The following is a 14,635-nucleotide window of genomic DNA, read 5'->3' on the forward strand; positions in this document are numbered from 1 at the left end:
TCATAACGAGTTATAACGCGATGATTTGAGTATAGGAGTAAAGAGGTTCTTCTGCAGTTGTACAGGGCCCTGGTGAGACCACATCTGGAGTATTGTGTGCCGTTTTGGTCTCCCAATTTGAGGAAGGACATCCTTGCTATTGAGGCAATGCGGCGTAGGTTCATGACGTTAATCCCCAGGATGGCGGGACTGTCATATGAGGAAAGATTGAAAAAACTGCGGTTGTATTCACTGGAGTTTAGAAGGATGAGAGGGGACCTTATAGAAACGTATAAAATTATAAAAGAACTGGACAAGCTAGATGCAGGAAGAATGTTCCCGATGTTGGGGGAGTCCAGAACCAGGGGCCACAGTCTTAGAATAAAGGGGAGGCCATTTAAAACTGAGATGAGAATAAACTTTTTCACCCAGAGAGTTGTGAATTTGTGGAATTCTCTGCCACAGAAGGCAGTAGAGGCCAATTCACTGGATGAATCTAAAAGAGAGTTAGATAGTGCTCTAGGGGCTAGCGGAATCAAGGGATATGAGGAGAAGGCAGGCACAGGTTACTGATTGTGGATGATCAGCCATGAGCACAATGAATGGCGTTGCTGGCTTGAAGGGCCAAATGGCCTCCTCCTGCACCTATTTTCTATGTTTCTATGTATCATGCAAGAATAATTGGAAAGTTAAGGCAGTCAAACCAGGATTACTAGCCTCTGTAACTGAAAATTCTCTTGGAAATGAGGCATTTTTAATGTGATCGCAGAGTAACAGATCCCCTTAAAAGTAGCGATCATAAGAAATTTGTATTCAGTTTGAGAGGGAGAAAACTGGGTAAAAAAAGACAAGGTGCTTATCTGAAACAATAGCAATTGCAATGGGATGAGGAGACCAATAGCTTATGTGGACTTGGGGGACAGATTGACAAATAAGGCTAGCATTGGCAGACATTTAAGGAGGTAATCCATGATGCTCAACAAAGATAGATCTCAGAAAGGAGAAAAGATTCTAAGGGAGGATGTTCCTACAGGACTAACAAGGACTCGGTGGGGTATAAAGTTGAGTGGATAAACGTAAGAAGCCATTTGTTGGTGATAGATCCACAGATTGGATGGATTTAGAATCCAGCAAAAGAGTGAAAGAGAAAGAAAATAAACATTGAGGGAAAACCTAGAGAGAATTATATAAAACAGATCATGGGAGTTTCTTTAAACATCCAAAAAGGATGAAAGATCTCCAAATGAATGTTGGCCTGTGGAGAATGAATTTCAGGAAATAACAATAGGGAACAAGGAAATGCCAGAAAGGTTAAGCTAATACTTTACTAGAGTCTTTATGGCAGAAAATACCATATGATCATCCCATCAGTACTGAATAATGCTGAGGAAAATTAAATACCAGCACCACCACAAAAGAATTAGCATTCAACAGGCTGAAGGAGCTCAAAGGCTGATCGGTCCTCTGGCCCAGGCGGTTTGCGTCCTTGGATCCTAAAATAAGTGGCTACTGAGATTGTGAATGCCAAATTATTGGATTTAAATGGAGATATATTACAGAAGTCTGCAGAACAAATGGATTAGGGGTCATCTCTGATATGCAGAAAGTATAATTGCAGCAAGTGAAAGGAATGGTGGCCCTTTTTTCAAATGCGTTTTCCAAGAGGGCAGGAATATAAAAGTAGAGAAATCATACTGCAATTGTAGCCTTTTTGACCACCCTATCTACCTGCGACTCCACCTTCAAGGAACCATGCACCTGCACTCCTAGATCCCTCCGCCCTACAACACTACACAGAGCCCTACCATTCAGTGTATATGATAGAGCCTGGCTATCTGTCAAGAGTCGACATGACCCAACATCTGATTTAGGTTTGGTCAACTTTGCACGTTCTTGGGCTTGGGTCAGTTTGCGCTTGGATGGGTTTTAATTTTATTAAGGCAATAATGAAACGGCACTTGAACTAATGTTCCCAACCCATTTAATATTTTTGACAAACTTTGATGCTGCTGTACTAGCAGCTCTGTGGGAATAAGCCTGCTGCAGCAGAACATTATAATAACTTCAAAATCTGTTACTCTTTCCCCAGAAACTGTGGTTACTGACAAATCCCTTGTTTGAATAATTAAGTTGTCATGCTGAATGCAAATGTAACACTGGAGGCATTTTGTGCACTTGGTACTTAGAACATAAGTGTGTGAAGTTGGGACAGTTTGCTCTGCAAAAATACAGTGTTAACTGAGAATCAAAAATTATTTTGCAGAAAAACTTAGATTAGTTTAACAGAATTTGTTGGTATAATAGATATTTGACTGGATATGGACACAAACAGCTGGACTAACTTAGCAGGTCGGACAGCATTTCTGGAATAGGTGATATTTCGGGTCGAGACCCTTCTTCAGGCTGAGAGTCAGGAATTTGTAAATGAGCAAAATACTCTGCAAAGTGGAAGGCATGGGGCACGTGGAAGATAATAGCTCAATGAGGTGAATCTGTAGCAACCTAGTAGTTGCAAACACCCATGAGGAAGCAACTGTAAAACAATTATTTCAATATTGTTTTAGTTTCACAAATCTTTCCTTACTTTCAATTTATAAAAGAAATATGGCAGCTGAGGCTAGAAAAAATAATGATATCGAAATAGTTAGAGAAAATCCTGTTCTATAGATTCAGGATCAGTTCCTGTGGATTGGAGGGTAGCTAATGTTATTCCACTTTTTAAGAAAGGAGGGAGAGAGAAAACGGGAAATTATAGACCAGTTAGTCTGACATCAGTGGTGGGGAAGATGCTGGAGTCAATTATAAAAGACAAAATTGCGGAGCATTTGGATAGCAGTAACAGGATCGTTCCGAGCCAGCATGGATTTACGAAGAGGAAATCATGCTTGACTAATCTACTGGAATTTTTTGAGGATGTAACTAGGAAAATTGACAGGGGAGAGCCGGTGGATGTGGTGTACCTCGACTTTCAGAAAGCCTTCGACAAGGTCCCATATAGATTAGTGATTAGAGCACATGGTATTGGGGGTAGGGTACTGACATGGATAGAAGATTGGTTCACAGACAGAAAGCAAAGAGGGGGGATAAATGGGTCCCTTTCAGAATGGCAGGCAGTGACTAGTGGGGTACCACAAGGCTCGGTGTTGGGACCGCAGCTATTTACAATATACATCAATGACTTGGATGATGGGGTTAAAAGTAACATTAGCAAATTTGCAGATGATACAAAGCTGGGTGGTAGTGTGAACTGTGAGGAAGATGCTATGAGGTTGCAGGGTGACTTGGACAGGTTGTGTGAGTGGGCGGATGCATGGCAGATGCAGTTTAATGTGGATAAGTATGAGGTTATCCACTTTGGTGGTAAGAATAAGAAGGCAGATTATTACCTGAATGGTGTCAAGTTAGGAAAAAGGGGACGTACAACAAGATCTGGGTGTCCTAGTGCATCAGTCACTGAAAGGAAGCATGCAGGTACAGCAGGCAGTGAAGAAAGCCAATGGAATGTTGGCCTTCATAACAAGAGGAGTTGAGTATAGGAGCAAAGAGGTCCTTCTGCAGTTGTTTAGGGCCCTAGTGAGACCACACCTGGAGTACTGTGTGCAGATTTGGTCTCCAAATTTGAGGAAGGATATTCTTGCTATTGAGGGCATGCAGCGTAGGTTTACTAGGTTAATTCCCAGAATGGCGGGACTGTCGTATGTTGAAAGACTGGAGAGGCTAGGCTTGTATACACTGGAATTTAGAAGGATGAGAGGGGATCTTATCAAAACATATAAGATTATTAAGGGGTTGGACACGTTAGAGGCAGGAAACATGTTCCCAATGTTGGGGGAGTCCAGAACCTGGGGCCAGTTTAAGAATAAGGGGTAGGCCATTTAGAACTGAGATGAGGAAAAACTTTTTCAGTCAGAGAGTTGTAAATCTGTAGAATTCTCTGCCTCAGAAGGCAGTGGAGGCCAATTCTCTGAATGCATTCAAGAGAGAGCTAGATAGAGCACTTAAGGATAGCGGAGTCAGGGGGTATGGGGAGAAGGCAGGAACGGGGTACTGATTGAGAATGATCAGCCATGATCACATTGAATGGTGGTGCTGGCTCGAAGGGCCGAATGGCCTACTCCTGCACCTATTGTCTATTAAAAGCTTTGGCGATATTCTGGATAGATCATTTAAAATCCCTTTAGCAACGATAAGGTTGTGGGGGTCCCTGGTAGTGAGCCACGCGTGGTGCGAACCCTCGGCTCGGGGGGTGGGAGTGGGGATGGCGGTCCCTGGTGGTGAGCCACGCGTGGTGCGAACCCTCAGCTCAGGGGGTGGGGTCACGGAACCTGGATTGGGGAGGAGTGGCAGTCGGTAGTGGAGTTGAGCTGGTTGGGGATTTGGAGAGCTGTATGGTGCTTGAAGAATAAAGAAAACTTTGCTTGACATGTGTCCCGCTTTATTGGCTTTGCTTGACACTCGTGTCCCGCTTCAAGTTAACCATTCGTAAGGATTGACATAAATTGAAAAATCAAGGTGATGGCATATTTTGATTCAAGTACTACATTCTGTTTTGACAGTACTGTTTCGTAATATTATCAAAACACACAATATCTGAAGTGTCTCTCTTTTCCACAAGTATATATTTGGTATTATTCAACGTTATAATTAAGTAGTTGCAATCCCTGTCATAGACTGCAATACCCAACATCCCCACCTGGCAAAAGGGTGCAAACAACTTTCATTCTGTTCACTAATGAAGCTTGAATAATTACTTACCAAGAAATCCTATAAAATAATAAGCATTATTTGGTTTTCCACCTAAAACTCCTAATGACTGAGGCATCTTAAAACATTCCTGGAACAAGAAAAAAGAAAAAAACATCAGGATTTAAAATAAATTTAATTTGATCAGCTCTTTGAAGCACTTCCCTCTGGAAGGCGACTCCGGACTGTCAAAGCAGCCACAGCCAGACATAAAAACAGCTTTATTCCACGAGCGGTAGCTCTACTCAACAACCAAAAGTCTGTAGCCTCCTTTTGCTCTGGTATTTTATTTAATTCACATGTTTAAACTATAATGTTTTATTCTTAATGTTTTTTATGTTTTATTCTTAATTGTATACTGTGCGTTATGTTGTTACTTGCGTGAGGAGCACCAAGGCACATTCCTCGTATGTGTACATACTTCGCCAATAAAACTTATTCAATTCAATTCAACAAGGACATAATGCTCAAATTTTAGATCTGATAACCAATGAATAAACAAAAAACACAGTAAGAATGATCTAAATCTAAACTATCAAATTGCTGGAAGTATAAAGTGGGTCTGCTAAGTGCTATGAAACTAAGATTAATCTTTGGGATGCACACCATTCCTTAGAACAATAGTCACTCCAGTCTCAGCCTTGTTAACCGGATGAACCACCAAAAAGGACGGCACAGTGGCGTAACCAGTACAACTGCTGCCTCAGCGCCAGATACCTGGGTTCCATCCCGACCTAGGGTGTGGTGTCCGCGTGGAGTTTGCATGTTCTCCCTGTAACCGCAGAAGTTTCATTTGGGTGCTCCGGTTTCCTGCCCCATCCCAAAGACATGCGGGTTTGTAGGTTAATTGGCCTCTGTAAAATTTCCCCCCCACCCACCCACCCAACTTTGTAGGGAATGAATGAGAAGATGGGTTGACAAGGGCTGGTGGTCAGCACTCACTCGGTAGGCCATAGGGCCCGTTTCCATGCTCTATCCCAAAACTTGGACCGTCGGCAGCGGTGACTGCAGACGGTTCAACAGCCCCCGACCGCGGGTGAACAAAGAGGAAGATGAGTGAACTTTATTACCTTCCATCACAGTGAGGAATGTGGAATCTGCCGTGGTGGATGTTTATGTTAAATGTTATTGTATGTGGCTGTGTGTCTTGTTGCTTTTTACCTAGTATGGCTGTATGGTAACTCAAATTTCACTGTACCTTAATTGGTACATGTGACAATTAAATTGAATCTTGAATTAAACTTAACTAAAATTAAGCAGCAAAGGTTTTGACTATCATTGATGGCAGGTTACAGCCTTGTATTGAAGCCCAAGGATGCCAGTTGGTTGCTATTCAGAATCATCCTACGGTACTCCGATAACCTTCCATGTCCCAAAAGCCATGTGGGTTTAGGTTAATTGTCTCCAGTGTGCAGGGAGTGAATGCAAAAGAGGGATAACATAAAATTTGTACAAATGGGTGCTAGATGTTCAACATGGACTCAGTGGGCTGAAGGGCCGTTTCCATGCTGTATCTTGCAGCCAATAAATCAAGGAACACTAGTCCAAAAGAGAAGTTGGGCAATTGGCCAATGTGTTTCATTTTCAACTTCTAGGCCCCATTGCCTCATCTTTGCCATGACGTCTAGTCCCTTTACACCTCACCCCCACCAGGAAGGTTTCAAGGCCAACTGGTTCTTCCTGGAACAAAGAACCAACCATTGATCAGTAAGCCCTGCACTCCGTCTCCCTTCATCCCTCCCCCATCCAAGTCACACCAGGTTCCTGTTTTCAACTAGTAAACAGCAAATAATGGCCTGTTTCCTTTATCATCGTTACTTTTTGGCATATCTTTCATTCATTTGTTCTACATCTCTCTACATCACTATCTATATCTCTCATTTCCCTTTCCCCTGACTGAAGAAGGGTGTCAAGCCGAAACATCACACATTCCTTCTCTCCAGAGTCCTTGTGTGCCACTGAGTCACTCCAGCATCTTGTGTCTATCTTCGGTTGAAACCAGCATCTGCAGTTCCTTCCTACCCGATCAATTGCACTTTACTATCACTTTCTACCACCTGCTGGATCTTGTTCTCACCCGCAATAACTTCTCTTCTGACTCCTCTCACTTTCCTCAAGTTAAAAGTGTAGCCATGGACACTCGCATGGGCCCCAGCTGTGCCTGCCTTTGTGTTAGTTATGTCAAACAATCCTTCTTCCAAACGTACACTGGCACCATCCCCCAACTCTTTCTCTGCTACATCGACGACAGTATCGGGGATGCCTACTGAACCCATGCAGAACCTTTGATTTCATTACATTTACCACTAAGCTTTGCACCCTGTCCCAAACTTGACTTGGACTACCTGACAGCTGTGTCTGTGTAAGAAGGAACTGCAGAAGCTGGTTTTGGTGCCCAAAATTGCTCACAATATTCCAAATGTGGCCTTATCAGTGCCTTATAGAGCCTCAGCATTACATCCCTGTTTTTGTATACAAGCCCTCTTGAAATAAATGCTCGCATTGAGTTTGCTTTCTTTACTATCTTTCTTTGCTTATCTTGCAGATAAACTTGCAGATAAACTTTTTGGGAATCTTGCACCAGCACTCCCAAGTATCTTCCAGCTTTCTTCCCTCCCCACCCCCCATTCTTTCCCCCTCCACCATACTCAGTACAAAGAAAGGTCAGGACCCAAAACGTCTCCTATCCATGCTAAAGATACTGCCTGACCCAATGGGTTACCATGTGCCTCATGTTATAACCTGCTGCAATGCTAGCTCAACTTCACTTTCCCTTTTTTAAATGTAATGGTCATTCCTTACTTCAAAAGCATCTATAAGGTTAATTTAGAATCAGTAAGTATTAGATTCAAGGGACTTCCTGACAACGCCTTTCAGAAAGCACGATGGCCTTAAACTTACCTTTAACGCATTGATGTAAACGGGATTGATGTGGTTTAATCCCATACGGAGAGGTATAATCAGCAACAGTGGTTTCCAGTCTCGATGGTGCACAGACACAGTCTGGGTTTTGGGAACATCACCTCTGTACAGAGGGGTCTCTGTTTGTAACCGGTAATTCTCAGACCTATTTTTGCACAGTTTTTCTGAAACAATTTAAAAAAATTAAAAAATTAACAAATGCACAAATTCAAAGCACTAAACCAGTGGAGAATACAAGGAAAAGGTGTAAAATATACTGTTTCTACGAGTGTCAATACCAAAACATGTAATGTTCTTGAAAGTGGGTAGTTCATATTCATAATTTATGCATTCTTTCACTGAGCTCTTCAATCTGTAAATATATTACCTTTGCTAGTTAAAAACCAAAACAATGTGGACTAAACTTAGGAGACTAAGCAGCATCTGTGGAAGGAAAAACGGGGTACTGATTGTGCATGATCAGCCATGATCACGGTGAATGGTGGTGCTGGCTCGAAGGGCCGAATGGCCTACTCCTGCACCTATTGTCTATTGTCTATAAACATTAAACATCTTGGATACCGAAATGCTAACTGTTTCTCTTTCCACAGATGCTGCCTGATCAGCTGAGTTTTTCCAGTAATTTCTGTTTATTTCAGATTTCCTACAACTGCTTGTTGACTCTTGTGAGCCTCTTAGAAATACAATAAGCCGAAATAGGTTTTATGAAGGGAAGATCTTGGCTGACGAACCTGCTGGAGTTCTTTGAGGACGTTAATAGCAGGACAGACAGAGGGGAGGCTGTGGATGTTGTTTACCTAGATTTTCAGGCCTTCAATAAGGCCGCTAGGGAAGGCTGCTAGGGAAGATGAGAGCCCATGGTATTAAAGGGCAGATACTAGCATGGATAGCGGGTTGGCTGGATGACAGATGGCAAAGAGTTGCAATAAAAGGCACTTTTTCAGGTTGGCTGCCAGTGACTAGTGGAGTTCCGCAAGGGTTGATGCTGGGGCCACTTCTCTTCACGTTGTATATTAATGATTTGGATAAGGGGATTGAAGGCTTTGTGGCCAGGTTTGCAGATGATGCTCAGATAAGTGGAGGGGCAGGCAGTGTAGAGGAAGCAAGGACTCTGCAGAAGGACGTAGACAGGTTAGGAGAGTGTGCAGAGAAGTGGCTGATGAAATTCAGTGTAACAAAGTGTGGAGTCATGCATTTTGGTAATAAGAATAAAGGCGTAGATTATTTTCTAAATGGAGAGAATCCAGAAATCGGAGGTGCAAAGGGACTTGGGAGTGCTGGTGCAGGACTCCCAAAAAGTTAATTTGCAAGTCGAATCTGCAGTAAGGAAGGCAAATTCAATGCTAGCATTTATATCAAGAGGACTGGAATATAAAAACAGGGATGTAATGCTGAGGCTCTATAAGGCACTGGTCAGGCCACATTTGGAGCACTGTGAGCAAATTTGGGCCCCATATCCAAGGAAGGATGTGCTGGCTCTGGAGAGGGTCAAGAGGAGGTTTACAAGAATGATTTCAGGAATTAGTGGATTAATTGAGCGTTTGACAGCACTGGGCCTCTACTCGCTGGAGTTTACACGGTTGAGGTGGGACCTCATTGAAACTTACAGAATAATGAAAGGCATAGATAGCGGGCACACAGAAAGGAGCGCAGCAACTTCAACAGACCAGAGACCACATACAAATGTGACCTTTGCGACAGAGACTGTCTCCTGCATTGGTCTCTTCAGTCTCCAGCCGAGGTGTGGAGCAAGCAGCCAACTAGGATGCATCACCCATGATCAGCCATGACCGAGGGGGGCCTAAGAAGAAGAAGATAGCATGGATGTGGAAAGGACGTTTCCACTGGTGGGAGAGTCAAGGACCAGAGGTCTTAACCTCTGGTTAAAAGGCGCTCTTTTGGAAAGGAGGTGAGGAGGAACTTCTTTAGTCAGAGGGTGTTTAATCTGTGGAACTCATTGCCACAGAGGGCTGTGGTGGCCACGTCAGTGGATATTTTTAAGGCAGAGATAGACAAATTCTTGATTAGAACGGGTGACAAGGGTTAGGTGAAGAAGGCAAGAAAATAGGATTAGAAGGCAGAGATCAGCCATGATTGAATGGTGGACTAGACTCGATGGTCCGAATGGCTTAATTCTCCTCCTATAATATGTGAACTTCGTACAGACAGCACTCGTAGTCAGGATTGAACCCGGGTTTCTGGCGTTGTAAGCACTGTAAGGCAGCAACTCTACCGCTTTGTCACCCTCTGTTGATCTGTTTGAAATCAGGTTTCCATCGATTCTGGGTTCCTTTCACATCAACCTCAAAATAGGAAGTCATCTTGATTGAAGGGGTGCAATCGAAGGATTTAGGTTTTAATGAAAGGCATATATTTAAATTAAATCAAAGAAAATGGGATTTGATACAAGCTATGGATGCTAAGTTCTTATCTGACAGTTCAGTCTGGGTTTGAGATCACATTTTTGTTGTCTGTCTGCTAAAGCAACAAAGGAGTTTTTCAAAGCTAAAAAAAGGTCAATTCTTGAGTGGCCAAGTCAATCACCCGATCTGAACCCAATTGAGCATGCCTTTTAAATGCTGAAGAGAAAACTGAAGGGGACTAGCCCCCAAAACAAGCATTAGCTAAAGATGGCTGCAATACAGGCCTGGCAGAGCATCGCCAGAGAAGACACCCAGCAACTGGTGATGTCCATGAATCGCAGACTTCAAGCAGTCATTGCATGCAAAGGATATGCAACAAAATACTAAACATGACTACTTTCATTTACATGACATTGCTGTGTCACAAACATTATGGTGCCCTGAAATGGGGGGACTATGTATAAACACTCCTGTAATTTCTACATGGTGAAACCAAAATGTATAAAAATAACCTTTATTAAATTCTGACAATGTGCACTTTAACCACATGTGATATTTTCTATGACAAATCTCAAATTGTGGAGTACAGAGGCAAATAAATAAATGATAGGTCTTTGTCCCAAACATTATGGAGGGCACTGTAGATCCAGTTTGCTTCTAGGCCTTCCACATCCTGGTTTTAATAGGTTCAGGTGAATGGGGAACCTAGAGAACTAGCCATACATAGAACCGAGGCCACTGATATTTCACATTATTAGCACCAATGCAATGACCTAAATATTAAGGCATTGAAATGCTCATTTATACCCTCGTAAATGATAGCATGTTTTTTTCATGATACCTGTGTACAATGGACAAAACCAGCATTTATTTGTCATTTTGTATTGTTTAAAAAATGCAGTAAACTGCCCTTTTGAAACACTGCAATCTGTGTTTAATGTGCACATTTTTCACTTTTAGCTAGGAATCTAGTTCTTTGACCCAATTTGTAAACATATCCATATAATTAGCAGATTTGAGAATTTCCCATTTTCTGCTTTCGAAGGTAAACTCTGTTGTATGTTATTTTTAAACACAGAGAATATTAGTATCAAGTGGGTTGGGGTAGTATGCAAAGATGTGACATTCTGAATGCCGGTTTATAAAATGAAAATCAAAGAATTAGGATACCAACATACAATTGTGCCACAGCAACGACTGGCTGATGGAAAGGGTTCAATTTCTTATGATGCTCAATTTGGGTTTGGCATGAGGTCAATACAGTTTCAGTTTAGTTTATTGTCACGTGTACCGAGGTACAGTGAAAAACTTTTTGTGGTGTCTCAGCAAAAGTCAGCAAAAATGTCACCAGTCAGCAAAAAGACAATACATGATTACAATCGATCCATTTACAGTGTATAGATACATGATAAGGGAATAACGTTTAGTGCGAGGTAAAGCCAGCAAATTCCAATCAAGGATAGTCCGAGGGTCATCAATGAGGTAGATAGTAGTTCAGCACTGCTCCCTGGGTGTGGTAGGATGCTGTTGCCTGATAACAGCCGGGAAGAAACTGTCCCTGAATCTGGTGGTGTGCATTTTCACACCTCTACACCTTTTGCCTGATGGGAGAGGGGAGAAGAGGGAGTGGCCAGGGTGCGACTCATCCTTGATTATGCTGCTGGCCTTGCCGAGGCAGCGTGAGCTATAAATGGAGTCAGCAGGTGGGAGTTTGGTTTGTGTGATGGTCTGGGCTGCGTCCACAATTCGCTGCAATTTCTGGCGGTCATGGATGGAGCTGTTCCAAAACCAAGCTGTGATGCATCCTAATAAAATGCTTTCTATGGTGCACCTATAGAAGTTGGTGAGAGTTACAGGGGATATGACACACTTCCTAAGCCTTCTCAGACAATCGACAATAGACAATAGGTGCAGGAGTAGGCCATTCGGCCCTTTGAGCCAGCACCGCCATTCAATGTGATCATGGCTGATCATTCTCAATCAGTACCCCGTTCCTGCTTTCTCCCCATAACCCCTGACTCCGCTATCCTTAAGAGCTCTATCTAGCTCTATCTCTCTCTCTCAGGAAGTAGAGGCGTACAGGAAGTAGAAATAGACATTCTTGGATTTCCTAGAACAGAATATTTTATTGTCAATCAATAATAGGATCTGTTTAGTTACAGATTGCTACAGATGGCATTCAACACTTGCACCAAAAATATGTGGAGACAGATAAGTAAATCCTTATACAATGTAGTTTACAAGTGACCCCCCTATTGCTGCCATAACAATCCCACTGATCTGGCCAGCCCTGGAACAGTTTGTCCCATTAAGTTGCAGAAGTCACACCACCTTAAGTCAAATCTCATTGTATCCTGCAACTTTTACAGACAATGGATTGTTAACTAAATAAGCAAAATAATCAGACTTACTGATATCTTCAATAACCACAGTATTATCCATAGAAATGTAAACTGCCAGTGCATTCCAATCATCAAATAATGTAAGCTTCCTGTGGAAAAAGAAACATTCATCTTGGAGATAAGGATTGGAGGGAAATGCATTCCTAAAAGTGATTACGTAAAGATAAATTAAATTAGATATAATCCAATAATTAAAAAATTGAATTAAAGACATTTTTAGAATCTTAATAGTGAACACATGAAGACTTCCATTTGACTGCAGCCTTCATTTTTTGATAGCATAAAACTCCCTTTAACAATACCGAAAAGGATCTCCGTTGAACTTAATCCCTACAAACTGCAAGGCAAGAGACGGCCCTGGCCCAAAATGTCACCTTTTCATTCACTCCAGAGCTGCTGTCTGACCTGCTGAGTTACTCCAGCAATTTGCGTCATTTTTTGTAAGCCAGCATCTACAGTTCCTGAGAATTATTTTTTTCATGATCGTTATGACTCTGGCCTTTAAGTCAGAGACTTGTGGGTTCCTACTTCGGACTTGAACACAAAATTCTAGGCTGATTCTCCGTTGCTGTACTGAGGGAGTAGGACATTTTCAAGCTGTCCTTTTTCAGATTTGAGGTTAAACCAAATCTGCTCCCCTAAATGAACACAAATGATTCGGTGACACTATTTTGAACAACAGCAGGGGAATTCTCCTAAAATTGCCAGTCCATAATATTCCCCCAATCAACATCTTTATGGGAATATTTGATTATCCTTACATTGCTGCATGTGGATGCCATATTTCCTACATTACACAACAGTGACTATTTCAAAAACAGTAGTGCATTGTCTAGAAATGCTTCGGGATGACCTGAGACTTTGGGAGGACCTAACATGGTCCAATAACACTGCTGCGCTGGTCAAGAAGACTCAGCAACGACTGTTCTACCTAAGAACACTGAAAAAGTCTGGTCTACCCCAACAGCTGCTGACGACCTTCTACCGCTGCACCATAGAGAACATCCTAACACATGGCATCCCTGTGTGGTATCTCAGCTGCATGGAGGCAGAGAGGAAAGCTCTTCAGCGGGTAGTCCATAGAGCTCAGAGGACTATCGGAACACAGCTACCAGCCTTGGAGGGCATCTACAACACACGATGCCTCAGAAAAGCCACCAGCATCCACAAAGACTCTTCACACCCCTGCAACAGTCTGTTCGAACTTCTACCATCGGGCAGACGATACAAGGCCTTCTATGCCCGCACCTCCAGACTAAGGAACAGCTTCATCCCCAGGGCCATAGCTGCTATGAGCCGGATGGTCACATTGCACAGTGAACCGGCACAGATCTACTTGCACTTTATTCTGTTTGCAAACTGTTCTAATTTGTTTCATTGGGTTGTTTAAATTAATACTGACTAGCTAATTAATTTATTGCATCACATGGGAGGCGCATTCCCAATCTCGTTGTACCCCTGTACAATGACAATAAAGATATATAAGCCACATGTTACATATTTAGAAATTATACTACTCTAAAAACTCAACGACGGAGAAAAAGATGCGTGGAACAGCTGGAGGCATTTTTCACTTACTTTAGTACTTGAGCCACCGTGTTGGGTCCGTACCATTCCCCTACAGATTTGCCCTCCCCCACTCCCATCTGAGCTGTTAAAAAGATTTTAAAAAAGGCAAGAGTCAGAATTTCATCAGGACAACTATGAGTGTGCATCACAATATGGTTCTGCCAGAAAGCCATTCAATCCTTTGAGTGATACGCTTGGATGACATGCAATCAGGCTCAAATCTAGAGCCGCCGGTTTGGAACGTTTTGGTAACACAGCCAATTGTTTGCTTATCCAATCCAAAGAGATAAAATTGGCTTTTCTGGCATTTTTTTTGTCTCAGAAATCCTGTGCATTAGCTTTGTTAATGAGACAGTTCAGACCAGCTTTGGCCAGCTGCTGCATTTTTCTGGCATCAAATAGCGCTTACCTCACTGAAACACTGAATTTGAATCAACCATTTCAACATTGTGGAAAGAGTTGCAAAATTACATTTAAATTTGCACTAGCTTCCACTAATTGACCAGACAGATTGTTATTCCACATTTATGACTATGCCTTGAATGATATGCAGACTTGTATTTCCCCATGACTGGAGAAGCAGCTCATGGTTCATGAAAACAGGTCCTTCAGCCATCCGAGCTCACACTGACCATTTACACAGTACCTTTATCTTGC

General features: G+C 42.4%; 1 protein-coding gene across 2 annotated transcripts in view; it reads right to left on the minus strand.

Annotated features, from left to right (window-relative positions):
* The window catches only part of atg4a (autophagy related 4A, cysteine peptidase), a 60,876-nt gene that overhangs the window by 19,499 nt on the left and 26,742 nt on the right, over window positions 1–14,635 (minus strand). For both annotated transcript variants that reach the window (XM_078412101.1, XM_078412100.1), the window contains exons 6-9: window positions 13,988–14,060; window positions 12,419–12,498; window positions 7,624–7,808; window positions 4,735–4,813 (exon numbers count right to left, since the gene is read on the minus strand). In XM_078412101.1, coding sequence (XP_078268227.1) covers window positions 4,735–4,813; window positions 7,624–7,808; window positions 12,419–12,498; window positions 13,988–14,060 — 417 coding nt within the window. The remainder of the gene's footprint in view (window positions 1–4,734; window positions 4,814–7,623; window positions 7,809–12,418; window positions 12,499–13,987; window positions 14,061–14,635) is intronic.

The sequence above is a fragment of the Rhinoraja longicauda genome, chromosome 15 (genome assembly GCF_053455715.1).
Source record: "Rhinoraja longicauda isolate Sanriku21f chromosome 15, sRhiLon1.1, whole genome shotgun sequence".
In the NCBI taxonomy this organism is placed as follows: domain Eukaryota; kingdom Metazoa; phylum Chordata; class Chondrichthyes; order Rajiformes; family Arhynchobatidae; genus Rhinoraja; species Rhinoraja longicauda.